General features: G+C 34.5%; 1 protein-coding gene across 5 annotated transcripts in view; it reads left to right on the top strand.

Annotated features, from left to right (window-relative positions):
* CCDC91 (coiled-coil domain containing 91) overlaps positions 1-16,287 on the top strand; it is a 395,228-nt gene that overhangs the window by 133,564 nt on the left and 245,377 nt on the right. For all 5 annotated transcript variants that reach the window (XM_027541619.1, XM_027541623.1, XM_027541622.1 and 2 more), the window contains exons 4-5: positions 12,198-12,358; positions 13,576-13,779. In XM_027541619.1, coding sequence (XP_027397420.1) covers positions 12,198-12,358; positions 13,576-13,779 — 365 coding nt within the window. The remainder of the gene's footprint in view (positions 1-12,197; positions 12,359-13,575; positions 13,780-16,287) is intronic.

Raw genomic sequence — 16,287 nt, forward strand, 5'->3', positions numbered from 1 at the left:
AAAGACTCAGACAATGCCCTCTTGTTAGTTGAGGGCATTGTTAATGTATCTTGTTAGTTTCCGTTTTTATTTCTTTTGTAGTTGCTGCGGGGTTTTCTTCCTGCTGTGATAATAAAGAATCAGTGGTGATGTAAGTAGCAGTTTTTCATTTGCATGTTCAAAAGTTGTATTTATAAGATACGAATTTTTGTTGACCATGCTAGCTATGGATTATAGAGACTTTACCTCTCTCTTTCTATTTTAGAAATTACAACATACTTTCTTTATCTATTAGTGTCCTCTTTGATTTCTTTCACCAGTGTTTTATAGTTTTCTATATATAGGTCTTTAGTTTCTTTAGGTAGATATATTCCTAAGTATTTTATTCTTTCCGTTGCAATGGTGAATGGAATTGTTTCCTTAATTTCTCTTTCTGTTTTCTCATTATTAGTGTATAGGAATGCAAGGGATTTCTGTGTGTTGATTTTATATCCTGCAACTTTACTATAGTCATTGATTATTTCTAGTAGTTTTCTGGTGGAATCTTTAGGGTTTTCTATGTAGAGGATCATGTCATCTGCAAATAGTGAGAGTTTTACTTCTTCTTTTCCAATTTGGATTCCTTTTATTTCTTTTTCTGCTCTGATTGCTGTGGCCAAAACTTCCAAAACTATGTTGAATAGTAATGGTGAAAGTGGGCACCCTTGTCTTGTTCCTGACTTTAGAGGAAATGCTTTCAATTTTTCACCATTGAGGATAATGTTTGCTGTGGGTTTGTCATATATAGCTTTTATTATGTTGAGGTATGTTCCTTCTATTCCTGCTTTCTGGAGAGTTTTTATCATAAATGGATGTTGAATTTTGTCAAAGGCTTTCTCTGCATCTATTGAGATAATCATATGGTTTTTATTTTTCAATTTGTTAATGTGGTGTATTACATTGATTGATTTGCAGATATTGAAGAATCCTTGCATCCCTGGGATAAAGCCCACTTGATCATGGTGTATGATCTTTTTAATGTGTTGCTGGATTCTGATTGCTAGAATTTTGTTAATGATTTTTGCATCTATGTTCATCAGTGATATTGGCCTGTAGTTTTCTTTTTTTGTGGCATCTTTGTCAGGTTTTGGTATTAGGGTGATGGTGGCCTCATAGAATGAGTTTGGAAGTTTACCTTCCTCTGCAATTTTCTGGAAGAGTTTTTTCTTTAGTCATCTGTGTAATTCTAAAAAGTACTCACTGAAATTTTTGGTATGTATTAGTGTTTGCTAAACAGCCCTTAGAGAAACACTATTATTCCTCAATTAATCAAGTAGAGATGGAGCATTTATTTATAGAACACTTTGAAGTGTAATAGAAAATAACTAAAATGATGAAAATTTAATCATGTATGTGCTGCCCCTTTTATTAAGAAAGTAACATGTCTGTTTCTTATGATTCAACCTCAAGTTTTTAAAGGTATTATATATTTCTCTCTTCTTGGGCTCCAAAATCACTGCATATGGTGACTGCAGCAATGAAATTAGAAGTTGCTTACTCCTTGGAATAAAAGTTATGACCAACCTAGACAGCGTATTAAAAAGCAGAGACAGTACTTTGCCAACAAAGGTCTTGTCTAGTCAAAGCTATGGTTTTTCTGTAGTCATGTATGGATGCGAAAGTTGGACTAAAAAGAAAGCTCAGCACTGAAGAATTGATGCTTTTGAACTGTGATGCTGGAGAGGACTCTTGAGAGTCCCCTGGACTGCAAGGAGATCAAACCAGTCAATCCTAAAGGAAATCAGTCCTGAATACATATTGGAAGGACTGATGCTGAAGTTGAAGCTTCAGTACTTTGGCTACCTGAGGCGAAGAACTGACTCTTTGGAAAAGACCCTGATGCTGGGAAAGATTGAATGCAGGAGGAGAAGGGGACATCAGAGGATGAGATGCTTGGATTGTGTCACTGACTCGATGGATGTGAGTTTTAAGTTCTCAGAGTTAGTGATGAATAGGGAAGCCTGGTGACCTATAGTCCATGGGGTTGCAAAGAGTCAGACACGGCTGAGTGACTGAACTGAACTGATATTTCTCTTTAAATCTCTATCAGGTATCTTAGATACATCTTGAATCCATTAAATTATGTTTACCAATTAGATTTTTAATCAAGAGGTATTTCCTATAGGGAACCTTTCTTATAGAGAGAAAATACTTTTCTAACCAGCAAATTTTACCCTTTTTTTTTTTTTTGTCAGTTAAAAAAGTTTATCCACTTATTTGTACTTGTTACCATCTTCATATTTAGATACGCTGTTTAGATTTTCTTCAATTCACATTTTTTGTTGTTCTGTTGCTAAGTTGTCTCCAATGCTTAGTAACTCCATCAACTGCAACATGCCAGGCTTCCCTGTCCTTTACTATCCTCTAGAGTTTGCTCAAACTCATGTTCATTGAGTCAGTGATGCCATCCAACTGTCTCATCTTCTGTTGCCCCCTTCTCCTCCTGACCTCAATATTTCCCATATTTCCTCACTTTTTACATATCCTTTGTTTTTCATATAAATGAAAGAATGTTGAAAAATGGGCCCTTGATTGGGTAAGAACATCTTTAATTGGAAATTAAAGATCAAAAATCATTTCTATGTTAAAAGTTGTAAAAATTATTATCATTATATTAGTATTCTACTCTTCAATTAACTATTAACAGATATAAACAGATTTTTTTGAGTATAGTTAAAAGTGCATAGATAATTCCACCTATTTCTTGTTGAGACTTTGCAAGAGTTATTATGCTTGTGTAAACAAAATATAGTTGACCACAGGCAGAATTACTGGGAAAAAATGCATACTATTTGGAAACTTAGTGCTTCTTTGCTTGTGTGGTGTTATGACTTAATGTGCTTTATTTTTGTGTTTTAGAAGAGGTCTGCCAATGACAAATGATATGCTCAATGACTATGCTAATTACCATTACAAAGTTAAAGATGAGGAACTGTCATTCATTGCAATTTTAATTAACTTTATTGCTTTAAAGGAATATATGATGACCTTGTATCCTTTAATTCTTAGAAAAACAAGAAGTTCTCATTTGAAATGAAGCAATTTGTGTCTGTAGTCTTGCTTACTTTGGCCACCTGATGCGAAGAAATGACTCATTGGAAAAGACCCTGATGCTAGGAAAGCTTGAAGGTGGGAGGAGAAGGGGATGGCAGAGGATGAGATGGTTGGATGGCATCACCAACTCGATGGACAGGAGTTTGAGTAAGCTCCGGGAGTTGGTGATGGACAGGGAAGCCTGGCGTGCTGCAGTCCATGGAGTCTCAAATAGTTGGGCACGGCTGAGCGACTGAACTGAAGTGGACTGAACTGAGTCTTGCTTAAGACTTAAAAGCAAGCGAACAGACAAAATACCTGGAGAAAATATTGTAGATTTCTACTTCTTGAAAAGTGTTGGCTGAATTTTTATGGAAATTGTTGCTGTTGGGTACACTTGATGTGAATTTAAAGATTCTGGGCATAGACTTACAGCAGTCAACTTTCAATAGACCAAAGAAGCCTACAGCAGTTTGAAACATTAAAAATTGTAACTTCTCAGCTAAATGAGAAGATAATTATATTTCACATATTGAAATTCATATTTTTTCATTATTATGTTTAAAAATTCTCATTGAACAAACATATAAATATGTATATCATCTATATTATTGCATTACGTTTAGAGTATGTTTATGTGTACAGTATTTATAAATGTAGATTTTTTTTTTTTTTTAAGGATGAATTGCTGTTTTTGCATAGTCATCTAAAATTCAGTGAGAATATATGAGTTGTAGCATAGTAGGCCTAACTGAAAAATCTAGTTTCTGGTTAAAGGGTAACATTTTTATATTCTCTTTTCTTTTGCAGCACTACTCATTTGTTTTCTCATTTAATTTTTAAACTAGGATATGAATTATGTTCAGCAAACATTTATATTATCAAATTAAAAATATTCCTGAAAATTTTCCTAATCTTTCATAAGTTGAATGCACATGTAAATTCTAGGCATTTTAGGTTCAACTTTACTGATGTCTGCAATAAGTTTTGATGTGATTAGTAGGATGCTAGAAGGATTTTCACCTCCAGATCTAATATTTATTGATCTTTTACTGATCCTTGATATCTTTTCACTAAAGCATCATTTCTTTGAGTACACTGTGTGCTGTGCTCAGTTGCTCAGTCGTGTCTGAATCGGTGTGACCCCATGGACTGTAGCTCACCAGACTCCTCTGTCTCTGGGATTTTTCAGGAGAAGGTAGACATTTCCTTCTCCAGGGGTTCTTCCAGACCCAGAGATTGAACCTGCATCTCCTGCAACTGTGGGCAGATGTTTTACCGCTGAGCCATTGGGGGAGCCTAATTGGTCACTATCAGTCTTTAATTTGGATTAGAGTTTTTTCTTCTCTTACTTACCCAGAGCAAATTTTGGTCAATGAGAGGGTACAGCTCATGCACTTTGAGTACTGTAACAAGGAAGGACAATGAAACAAGAGATCTTCAGAATTATATTTTAAAGCATATGTAATTATTTTTTTTGTTATATTTAAAATTTTGCCTCATGAATCTAGCTATTTAACTTAAGAATTAGAACATGACTAACTGTAACAACCCTGTCCTGTCCCTGTACTTTTCCCCAGAGGGAAACTCTGGCTTAAATTTTTGTTATAATTTACTTGCTTTTGTAAAAAAAAAAAAGTTTTTTATATGTATTACATATATATGACATTTATATATATGTGTGTGTGTATATATATCTATATATATATAGTTTTACTTGTTATGTGCCTTGAAATGGGTTGTTGGTGGTGGTTTAGTTGCTAAATCGTGTCTGACTCTTGCAATCCCATGTACTGTAGCCCACCAGGCTTCTCTGTCCATGGGATTCTCCAGGCAAGAATACTGGAGTGGTTTGCCATTTCCTTCTCCAGGGGGTCTTCCCGACCCAGGGATCTAACCTGGATCTCCTGCCCTGTAGGCAGATTCTTTTCCAGTTGAGCTACCAGTAGAAATGGGTTAATACTGTGCAAATTTTCTTGCAGTTTTTTTTTTTTTAATCCAAAGTTATGTTTCAAGCCTTACCCATGTTGTTGTATATACTTATGTTTATTTTCACTTGTATAAAATATTCTAATTTATGATTATCCCACAGCTCATTTAATCATTTGACCGTCAGCAGATACGCAGGTGTCAGTATTGCTAGGAGTATTCTTATACATGTTTTCAGTGATACCAAGTCTGTATTCAGCAGTTTTGCATAGGGGAGACTTTTGTCGGAGACAAACTATTTTCCTCTTCATGACTAATTTCTTTCCTATTATATATTTTTCATTTTTGCTCATTCCTCTTGACTTTTTATTTTTAATTACAGAAAAAGCTGCAAGAAATAGACAAATAATTCCTCCATACTCTTCATTCACTTTCTTCAAATATTAACATTTTGTCATGTTTATCTTTATTCTTTTCCCTCCTCTTCATTCTCTTCTTTTTTCTTCCCTTTTCTCTTTTTCTCCTGATAATTTATTTAGTGTTTTCGTTGTTGTTGTTCTTTTACTGAGGCAATATAGGCAAAGTACTGTGTTCTAAAGTAACATTTGATTCTCACCTTCTACCCTCCAATCCCTTTCCTTAGTAATGCTGTTTTATTATTTATTTGAAATACGGTTTGATTGTTGTTCTTTGTATTCCATTTTAGGATTCAGTTTCCCTATTCCTCTGCCTGTTGATTCTAGTTTTATTTTATTGAGTATGTGAAACATTAATATGGTTGCAGAACTCAGAAACATATTATGAAATTACCTTTAGGGAAGAGGTACTTCCTACTGTTTAATTCTGTGTCTTTCCACTTCATTCCACCTCTCTTGCACCTACCAGTCTCTTTATTTTTGCTTTATCCTTTCTATGTTTCCTTTATGACAAATGAGTAGATGCGTGCATCTATATCTTTTCATGTATTTAAGGACTGTTTGTATTCTGTAAGTTATCTTTAAATTTTATTTAAGTTGATTTTTGATAGACAAAATATTTCTGTGTATTCTATAGTCACTGTCAATCTTTTCTTTTGTTGTGTCTGGAATTGAGTCCTAGTTAGCCATTTCTTACATGCTCTTATATTTTCTTTTAGTACGTATATGATCTTATTTTTATTTAGAACCCCAATCAATTTGTTGCTTTTGTTTTTGTTTTTTTTTTTGGTTTGTTTATAATGGGAGATATGAGTTTAATTTCACTGTTTTCCAAATGGCTAATCAGTTCTTCAGGCATTGTTTATTAGTAAGCCCATGTTTGCCCCAGTAATTTGAAATGCCACTTGGTCATATATTTATATTTCACATACATGACTCTATTTCTGCACTCTCTGGTATATTTTTCATTCTGTTCATGGCGTTCTCAAGGCAAGAATACTGGAGTGGTTTGCCATTCCCTTCTCCTGTAGACCATGTTTTGTATTTTGTGTAAATACACTGTCTTAATTATAAAGGATTTATTATTTATTTTAACATAATTTATTATAGAATATCTTAACAAGGTCAGTAGTATGTTTTATTACAATTTAGTTTATTTTAGTAATGGGCAAGTATCCTCCTAATACTTTTTCTTTTTTTACCTTTTGCATTTTTACTTTTTCCATGTAATATTTAAAGTCAATTTGTCTAGCTTCATTATAAAAAAATATCTACTTTTACTGGAGTTATATTGATCTATACATTAACTAAGAGAAGACTGACATCTTTATGATGATTAGTTGCCCTATCTAATCAGAAGAATCTCTATTGTTCAGATCTAGCATTGAGTCTTTCAGAAATGCTTTAAAGTTTCCCTCATGTTTTTTGCTAAATGTATTCCTAAGTATTTTATCTTCTTTGTTGGTATGGAAAATAATATTTTCACTACCACCATATCCTCTGGATAGTTATTGTTTTTACATATGAATACTATTGGCTTCTGTTCATTAAGTTAATATCTTACTACTTTACTGAATGTGTTTATTGTTTGAGTTAGTAGGAGCATGAGGTAGTTTTCCTCCTTTTCTTATTTTTATGCTTCTATTTAATTTCTCTTGTCTAATTGCATTGCTTTAGTGCAGTATTAAGTGGTATTGAGATAGTAGGCATCCTTGTCTTAATCCTGATCTTGGGAGAAATACCTATAGGTTTTTTCCTTTAATTAGCATGATTACCTTAGGACTGAGGTCTGTATGTTTTACCATAAGAAATTATGCACTGATTTTTATTTCTTCAGTGTTTTTTTTTTCCAGTGTTAGTTTTGCCATTTTTCTCTATAGGTCTATTAATATATAGAGTGTTATATTAATGAATTCTCTGTCCTTGCATTCCTGAACAAATCAAACTCATTCATTGCATATCATTTTCTCAATATGGTGTTAGATTATGTTTAGTAATATTTTATTTAAAACTTTTACCTAATTATTTTTAGTTAAATACTCTAAAGATCTTTATTGTTCTGTTTTTTTTTTTAATTATTATTATCAGGCTTGGCTATCAATGTTATGTTAATATTATATAACTCTAGTGAAGTTTTCCTTCATTTTCAATGCTCTGTAATAATTTTAGAGTATTGGGATAATTCATTTTTTGAATTTTTGTTAGAAATTCTCTTGAAATACTTTACAGGGTCTGCTTAGTCACTCAGTCATGTCCAACTCTTTGCAATCCCACTGACTGTAGCCCACCAGGCTTCTCTGTCCATGGGATTTCTCCAGGCAAGAATACTGGAGTGTGTTGATAAGCCATCCTTCAGGGGATCTTCCCAACCCAGGGATTGAACCCAGGTCTCCTACATTGCGGGTGGATTCTTACTAGTCTGAGCCAGCAGGGAAGCCCTTATCTATAAGGTAGTTGGCTTATAATTTTATTTTTTCCCCAAGAAAATATATGTTTTTAAATTATTTTTTGGCTTTAATCCAGTCATCTTTTATAGACTATATTTCTATGGAGACTTGCCCATTATATCCAGATTTTTCAAATTTATTTACCTAGAAGTCTTAGAGGATTTTAGGATTAAAAAAAAACCTCTTGTTTTAATTATTATGTTACCTTTGTGACTTAATTTTTATATTTGTACTTTTCTCCTTTTATAAGTTAATATGTTAATTACTGTTTACTTAATTTTCTTAGAATGTCAGGATTTTGATTAATTCGATCTGCTTTTTTAACCTTTGACATCTGCATTGTCTTTATTATTTTTTACATGCTTTTAAGGTTTTCTGTGTTGTTTCTATTTTAGTTTATGATATAGAAATTTAATTCATTTTAAAATTGACTGAAGTGTTCAAGGCTCTACATGTTTTTTCTAAACACTGCTTTAAATGTATACCATAGATATGTAATGTTTTCTTTATTTCTGAGAAATGTGTAATGTCTTTACAGTGGAAAATTAAAATTGTACTATGACTGGATGGATAATGGAGTAGGTAAAAAGATTCCTGGAAAAGCTTGTTGATATTATTTTAACATTTTTAGAAGAGGAAACTGTGACTTATAGAGGTTTTTGTAATTTGCCCAAGGCTGCATAACAATAAGTTGTTATGGTTCAAATTTGAACCCATTCTGATTCCACAGCTGTGGCTTTTACTTAAGCAACAATATTGTGAGGTCACAGAGGTACTGAACAGTGTGGGTTAATCAGGGAACAGTAAGTAGCACAGTGTGACTGGAGTGAAATTGGCACTTAGTGGTATCATTTCTGTGTTGGGCAAATATTTCTTTGGGATACTATTAACATGAAATAAAGCAGGCTTATGTAAGATAATGGGTAAGTGTGATGCATGTACCAGACAGCTCAATGCAATGGTCTGGTGGTTAGGTGAGCCTCTGGATCAGGAGGTCTGTAGAATGGTTTGTGCTGGAGATGTGAATCATTTGTCGTTAGCTTATAGATGATTATTTAAATAAGAACTTCTGAACCTGGTAAGAATATTGTGAATACTGAGAAGATTAGAGGGTGTAAAAAACAGTGAAATTAAGATTGACTGGAAAAGAGTCTGAAAAACAAGAAAAAAAGTCAAAATACTAGAAGGAATTTAGGATGTGTGTGTGTGTGTGCGCTAAGTCACTTCAGTCATGTCCCACTCTGTAGCCTGTCAGGCTCCTCTGTCCATGGGATTCTCCAGACAAGAATACTGCAGTGGGTTGCCATGCCTTCCTCCAGGAATTTAGGATATAGGTGCCAAAGGAAAAGTTTCAAGGAAAAGGGAAAGTCATTAGTGTTATGTGCTCTGGAGTAAATGAAGGATAAAATAAGAAATGTTCATTTAACTTAATAATAGCTGAAAGGAAAATTAATATCATAAATTATGAGTCTAGTGGAGTGACGGGGATTTGAAAGAAAAAGGAAATTTGGTTGTGAAGGGACAGTGTGAGAAGGTGGTGGTAACTATTGGAGTGTGAATGTGAGGGTGCTTCCTCGCCCTCCGTACTTTCCTCCCTCAAACTCCCTTTTCCTTTCCTTTATTTATCTCATTCCTTTCTCTTACTTCCTTTATTCTACCCTCTTTCCCTCTTTCTTTTCTTAACATGGCATACTTGAACATATAAAGTTACAGAGTGAGAATTTAACTCATGACAATGTGACATTTTGTCTTACGTTATTGATATATATATGAATAACATGCATGGTGGTATCGGTCGCTAAGTTGTGTCTGACTTTTGCGACCCCATGGACTGTAGTCTGCCAGCCTCTGTCCATGGGATTTTCCAGGCAAGTTATACTGGAGTTAGTTGCCATTTCCTTCTCTGGGGGATCTTCCCTACATAGAGATCAAACCCAAGTCTCTTGATTGCAGTCAGTCTCCGGACACCAAGGTGGCGTAATGGTAAAGAATCTGCCTGCCAGTCCAGGAGATGCAGGAGCCTCAGGTTCCTCGGATACTTTACTGCTGAGCCACTGGGGAAACCTATCCATACACTTTGAACCTTTTATACCCAGAAGTAAACATACTTGTCCAACAGATTTTAACAATATTTGAAGTAATGATGAAGGTAATTTCAGCACAGTGCTAAGAGCTTTACATATTTTAGTCAATTAAAACCTCATCATCACCTCTATGTCAGTTTTACAAATGAGCAAACTGAAGGAAGTTAAGCAAATTTGCCAATTGTTTTGTACTTATTTTGGCAATATAATTTCAAAGTTTATGCTCTTAATCATAAGGCTGTATTCCTTTTTACTATACTTCACTACCTATTGTCATTCCTTTAAAAAGTTAGTAATATTTTTAGTATAATTTTTTTTTCTGTTAATAACTCAGCAACTAGAAGAGGGCATGGTAGGTTTTCAACAATTATTTATTTATTTATTTTTAAAATTTTATTTTATTTTTTAACTTTACAATATTGTATTGGTTTTGCCATATATCAAAATGAATCCGCCACAGGTAAACATGTGTTCCCCATCCTGAACCCTCCTCCCTCCTCCCTCCCCATACCATCCCTCTGGGTTGTCCCAGTGCACCAGCCCCAAGCATCCAGTATCGTGCATCGAACCTGGACTGGCAACTCGTTTCGTATATGATATTATACATGTTTCAATGCCATTCTCCCAAATCATCCCACCCTCTCCCTGTCCCACAGAGTCCAAAAGACTGTTCTATACATCAGTGTCTCTTTTGCTGTCTCGTATATAGGGTTATTGTTACCATCTTTCTAAATTCCATATATATGCGTTAGTATACTATATTGGTGTTTTTCTTTCTGGCTTACTTCACTCTGTATAGTAGGCTCCAGTTTCATCCACCTCATTAGAACTGATTCAGATGTATTCTTTTTAATGGCTGAGTAATACTCCATTGTGTATATGTACCATAGCTTTCTTATGCATTCATCTGCTGATGGACATCTAGGTTGCTTCCATGTCCTGGCTATTATAAACAGTGCTGCGATTTTAATTTAAAATTAGAAGTTAGAATATTTTGACATTTTAGGGAAATCTGTTAGCATATAGAATAATGAAGGATAGAAAAAATAATTTCTGAAAAAGATACATCAAGTAGAAATGTGAATTAAAATTACAGGTTTTTTTTGTGTGTGTTTTAGTTAAAATAGTGAAATGCTTGTTGGAGAAACAAGAATACCTTACCTAGTATGGCACACAGTATTTGAAAAATACAATATAGATATACAGTAAAAGCATATATAAGATAGTTAAGTAGTTCTGTATGGTACCAATAAAAAATTGATACAGTCTTTAGTTTTTTAATACCTAATGACCTTAAAAATGTCTTTCTTCAGGGAAAAATGCAATTGCCATTGTGAGCTGCCTTCCAGAATTTATGCTAGAGCTTCGCTGACGTTGCTACTGATGCCAATGTGGAATAAAGGTCTTTATAATTTAGACAGTCAAAACAGATAAATGAATTACTCTTAAAAGTGATTTAATTTCTCTTCTTAAACATTAAAACACATATACAAATGTATTTGAATTCTGAGAAGGGACATTAGAAAATAATCTGTTTATTTTGCTGTCATCAATATTTTTGTCTCATTTCATGTTTGGAATTGGCTTTCCTTTTGTGACCTTTGTGCTTGAACTCTAATTACAATCTAATAATGTTTTGTTGTGAAACTAACTACAGAGTTGCATTTCACCGTTATTTGTCTGTGGAAACAAACAAAAATTGACCTTAATATGAAAAAAATCTTATGTTGTTGTAAAAGAAGAAATTAACCCAGAGACAGTAGATTAACTATTGTAATGTCATTCTTTTTCCCCTTAGCTCTGGTAATAACTAATTCATCTGATTTGCCTCTTGGGTCATAAAGTCACAATACGTGGATGCATGTCCTGCTCATTGCTGTCTTCTAGGTGCCTAGTGCCTGTGTCTGGCACTGGTAGGCATTCTAGTGCTTTTCGTAACTAACTGAATAGGTAAATAATAAAGTTAAATAATTTCTGAGTTGCAGATGGACCCCTGTGGTAATGTATTAGTATGTAAACATTAAGATTCTATTAAATTGTTTTGTTTGCCTGGGTCTCACATGGAAATGTCATGTTAAATTTAGAAACACTAGTTTTAGATCTTAGATAACAATCCCTGAAAAGTTATCATAGAATCCTCATTTTCTATCCTTTGCTTTTACTTTCCTTGTCCTGTTTCCTTTCCTTCCCTCTACTCTCTTTCTTCCCCTTAATTGCTCTTTATTTTCCCTTTACTAATACGTTTTTTTGGTTTATTTGTTTTCCTTCAGTGTCTGGAGTCCATCTTTCTCCAGCTTCTCCTGAGATTGTATTGGACCATGACCACACTTCCCCTTCAGTTGGCTGCCTCTCTTCTGAGCCCATCATTGCATCACCAGAGAATACACATGCAGATAACAGCATTGGCAGTCAGACTATTCCTAAAGCACAGGTAAAGACAAGCAAATTTTTATAGGAAGTTTTCCTACTTAAAAAATTGCATACTAATTTAATTGAAGTTTTCCTGATTTCCCTTTTTTTTTCCCCTGTAGATACTCTTTGTGTCCAAATAGCTTTAGTTACTAAAATATGATTTGAATATCTTATTTATTAAAATAGACTTACTTTTGCATTGGACATCGTGAATTTCAAAAAGGAAAATAATTACAAAAAACTTTTTCTTGGGGCTTCCCTTGTTGTCTAGTGGTTAAGAATCCACCTGCTGCTGCAGGGGATACTGGTTTGATCCCTAGTCTGGAAAGAGCCCACATGCCTCGGAGCAACTAAGCCCATGCACCACAACTACCAAGTGCTCTGGAGATCAGGAGTCACAGCTTCTGACGCCTGCATCTCTAGAGCCATGCTCTGCAACAAGAGCAGCTACTGCAATAGGAAGCCCGCACATCACAACGGAAAGTAGCCCCATTCACGACAACTAGAGAAAGCCCACATGTAGCAATGAAGACCCAGTGCAGCCAAAAATAAAATAAAATAAATACATACATAAGTTAATAAATCTTAAAAAATAAAAAAAAAATATTTCTCTTTCAGGGGAACTTAAAATATGTTTTCAAGTATTAGAGTATTCATTTCAATTTTAGATTAAAAACAAAAATATAGCAGTCATAATGTTTATTCTTTCAACTACTTATTGATCCAGGCCTTGTGCTAGATGCTGGACTTAGTCCAGATTTCCAAAGTGCTATATACAATCTTGAGTCACCTGTTATCTTTACTAGAAAGTGATGATCAATTAAAGATTATTGATTAATTTCAAATTCTAATGTATAATATAATAGATAAGCAAATTCTGAATGTGTGTGTAAATTCAAGAACTTGTGAGTGTCAGAATTTTCTATACTTAATTATACACCCTCAACATAAGAAAAAAGTTTTAAGTTTTTTAGTGCTTTGTTTGGAAAATAATAAAAACCTTAAACTTTTAAGTTTAGAGAAAATTTTCTTTCTTAGATCAGATTGTTGTAACAGTTTGAGGTCTTCTGTTGATTTACTTAAAGGGTGAAATAATTTCAGAACCTTTGCTACAGCTTAATTTCCAATGTGGTTTCTAGTGCTCTTTGGGTTATTTCTTTCTTGGTACAGTGTAAACTTTCCTCTCTTGTGTGTGTATGTGTGTTTTTTTTTTTTTTTTTTTTTAATGTGGTTTAGATTCAGCAATCAACACACACTCATCTGGATATCTCACTTTTTCCATTGGGTTTAACTGATGAGAAAAGTAATGGAACAATTGCTCTTGTGGATGATTCTGAGGATCCTGGAGCCAATGTATCAAACATACAGCTTCAGCAGAAAATTTCAACTCTGGAGATGAAACTCAAAGTTTCTGAGGAAGAAAAACAAAGAATTAAAAAGGTATATTTACATTTACCTAAAAAATAAATGTTTGAATTACATATTCTGAAATACAATATAGTCCCAACCTCTGATTGCAAATTCATCAGTGGAAAAGCTGTTATGGACTTTGTGATATGCTTAAATCGGTTAGATGAGTCTATCATTTACAAAAGCCTTTGATAAGAAATTTCTAGCCATAAATATATACTTTTAAAGATATGAATGACTTTTACTAGATTTTTTTGTTTTCCTAATGAATGCTTTCCTTTGGGTTTCTTTATTTTGAAAGTACATAGTGTTGCAATTGTATGTGGATTAGAAGATTTGTACTATACTATTCATTTGTCTTTAGAGAAGTCACGCATCATGCAATATTTGACAGAATACTTAGAAATACAGCTGTTCTAGTAAGTTATTTATGTGTGTTCTTATTTCTCTTTTCTACAAATGTCTCTATAAAAAGACTTGAGCAAGTTTATGGAAAGTATGTGTTGAGGTCAGTTCAGTTCAGAGGATCGGTCATGTCCGACTCTTTGCGACCTCATGGACTACTGCATGCCAGGCCTCTCTCTCCATTGCCAACTACCGGAGTTTACTTAAACTCAAGTCCATTGAGTTAGGGATGCCATCCAACCATCTCATCCTCTGTTGTCCCCTTTTCCTCCTGCCTTCAATCTTTCCCAGTATCAGAGTCTTTTCCAGTGAGTCAGTTCTTCACATCAGGTGGCCAAAGTATTGGAGTTTCAGCTTCAGTATCAGTCGTTCCAATGAATATTCAGGGCTAATTTCCTTTAGGATTGACTGGTTGGATCTTCTTGCAGTCCAATGGACTCTCAAGAGTCTTCTCCAACACCACAGTTCAAAAGAATCAATTCTTCGCCACTCAGCTTTCTTTATACTCCAATTCTCACATCCATACATGACTACTGGAAAAACCGTAGCTTTAAATAGATGGCATTTGTTGGCAAAGCAATGTTTCTTCTTTTTAATATGCTGTTTTGGTTGGTCGTAACTTTTCTTCCAAGGAGCAAGCGTCTTTTAATTTTATGGTTGCGGTCACCATCGGTGGTGATTTTGGAGCCCCAAAAATAAAGTCTGTCACTATTCCCAAAGTTTCCCCATCTATTTCCCATGAAGTAGTGGGACCGGGTGCCATGATCTTAGTTTTCTGAATGTTGAGTTTTAAGCCAACTTTTTCACTCTCCTCTTCCACTTTCATCAAGAGGCTTTTTAGGTCCTCTTCACTTTCTGCCGTAAGGGTGGTGTCATCTGCATATCTGAGGTTATTGATAATTTTCCCGGCAATCTTGATTCCAGCTTGTGCTTCATCCAGCCCAGTGTTTTGCATGATGTACTCTGCATATAAATTAAATAAACAGGGTGACAACATACAGCCTTGACGTACTCCTTTTCCTATTTGGAACCAGTCCGCTGTTTCATGTCCAGTTCTTCCTGTTCCTTCCAGACCTTTCTCAAGATGCAGGTCAGGTGTTTTGGTATTCCTGTCTCTTTAAAGAATTTTTTAGAGTTTGTTGTGGTCCACACAGTCATAGCTTTGGCATAATCAAAAAAGCTGAAGTGCATGTTTTTCTGGAACTCTCTTGCTCTTTCTATGATGATCTCTTGTTCCTCTGTCTTTTCTAAATCCAGCTTGAACATCTAGAAGTTCATGGTTCATGTACTATTGAAGCCTGGCTTGGAGAATTTTGATCATTACTTTACTAGTGTGTGAGATGAGTGCAATTGTGATTGTTTGAGCATTTGGCATTGCTTTTCTTTGGGATTGGAATGAATACTGACTTTTTCCAGTCCTGTGGCCACTGCTGAGTTTCCAAATTTGCTGGCATATTGTGTGCAGCACTTTCACGGCATCATCTTTTAGGATTTGAAATTGCTCAACTGGAATTCTGTCACCTCTACTAGCTTTGTCCCTAGTGATGCTTCCTAAGGCCCACTTCACTTCGCATTCCAGAATGTCTGGCTCTAGATGAGTAATCACACCATCATCATTATTTGGGTCGTGAAGATCTTTTTTGTATAGTTCTTCTGTGTATTCTTGCCACCTCTTCTTAATATCTTCTTCTGTTAGGTCCATATCATTTCTGTCCTTTATTGTACCCATCTTTGCATGAAATGTTCCTTTGGTATCTTTTATTTTCTTGAAGAGATTTCTAGTGGTTCCCATTCTATTGTTTTCCTCTATTTCTATGCATCAATTGCTGAGGAAGGCTTTCTTATCTCTCCTTGCTGTTCTTTGTAACTCTGCATTCAAATGGATAGATCTTTCCTTTTCGCCTTTGCCTTTAGCTTCTCTTCTTTTCACAGCTATTTGTAAGGCCTCCTCGACAACCATTTTGCCTTTTTGCTTTTCTTTTCCTTCGGGATGGTCTTGATTCCTGTCTCCTGTACAATATGTTGAAGTAGCATGTTGTTTATAGTTAGCTTAAATGCTTTTGTGTATTTATTTAGCATGAATGCTTTTAGTATTATATCAAGGTTAGTGTTAATGTTAGTGTTTGGTATTGG

This window comes from Bos indicus x Bos taurus, chromosome 5 (assembly GCF_003369695.1).
Source record: "Bos indicus x Bos taurus breed Angus x Brahman F1 hybrid chromosome 5, Bos_hybrid_MaternalHap_v2.0, whole genome shotgun sequence".
In the NCBI taxonomy this organism is placed as follows: domain Eukaryota; kingdom Metazoa; phylum Chordata; class Mammalia; order Artiodactyla; family Bovidae; genus Bos; species Bos indicus x Bos taurus.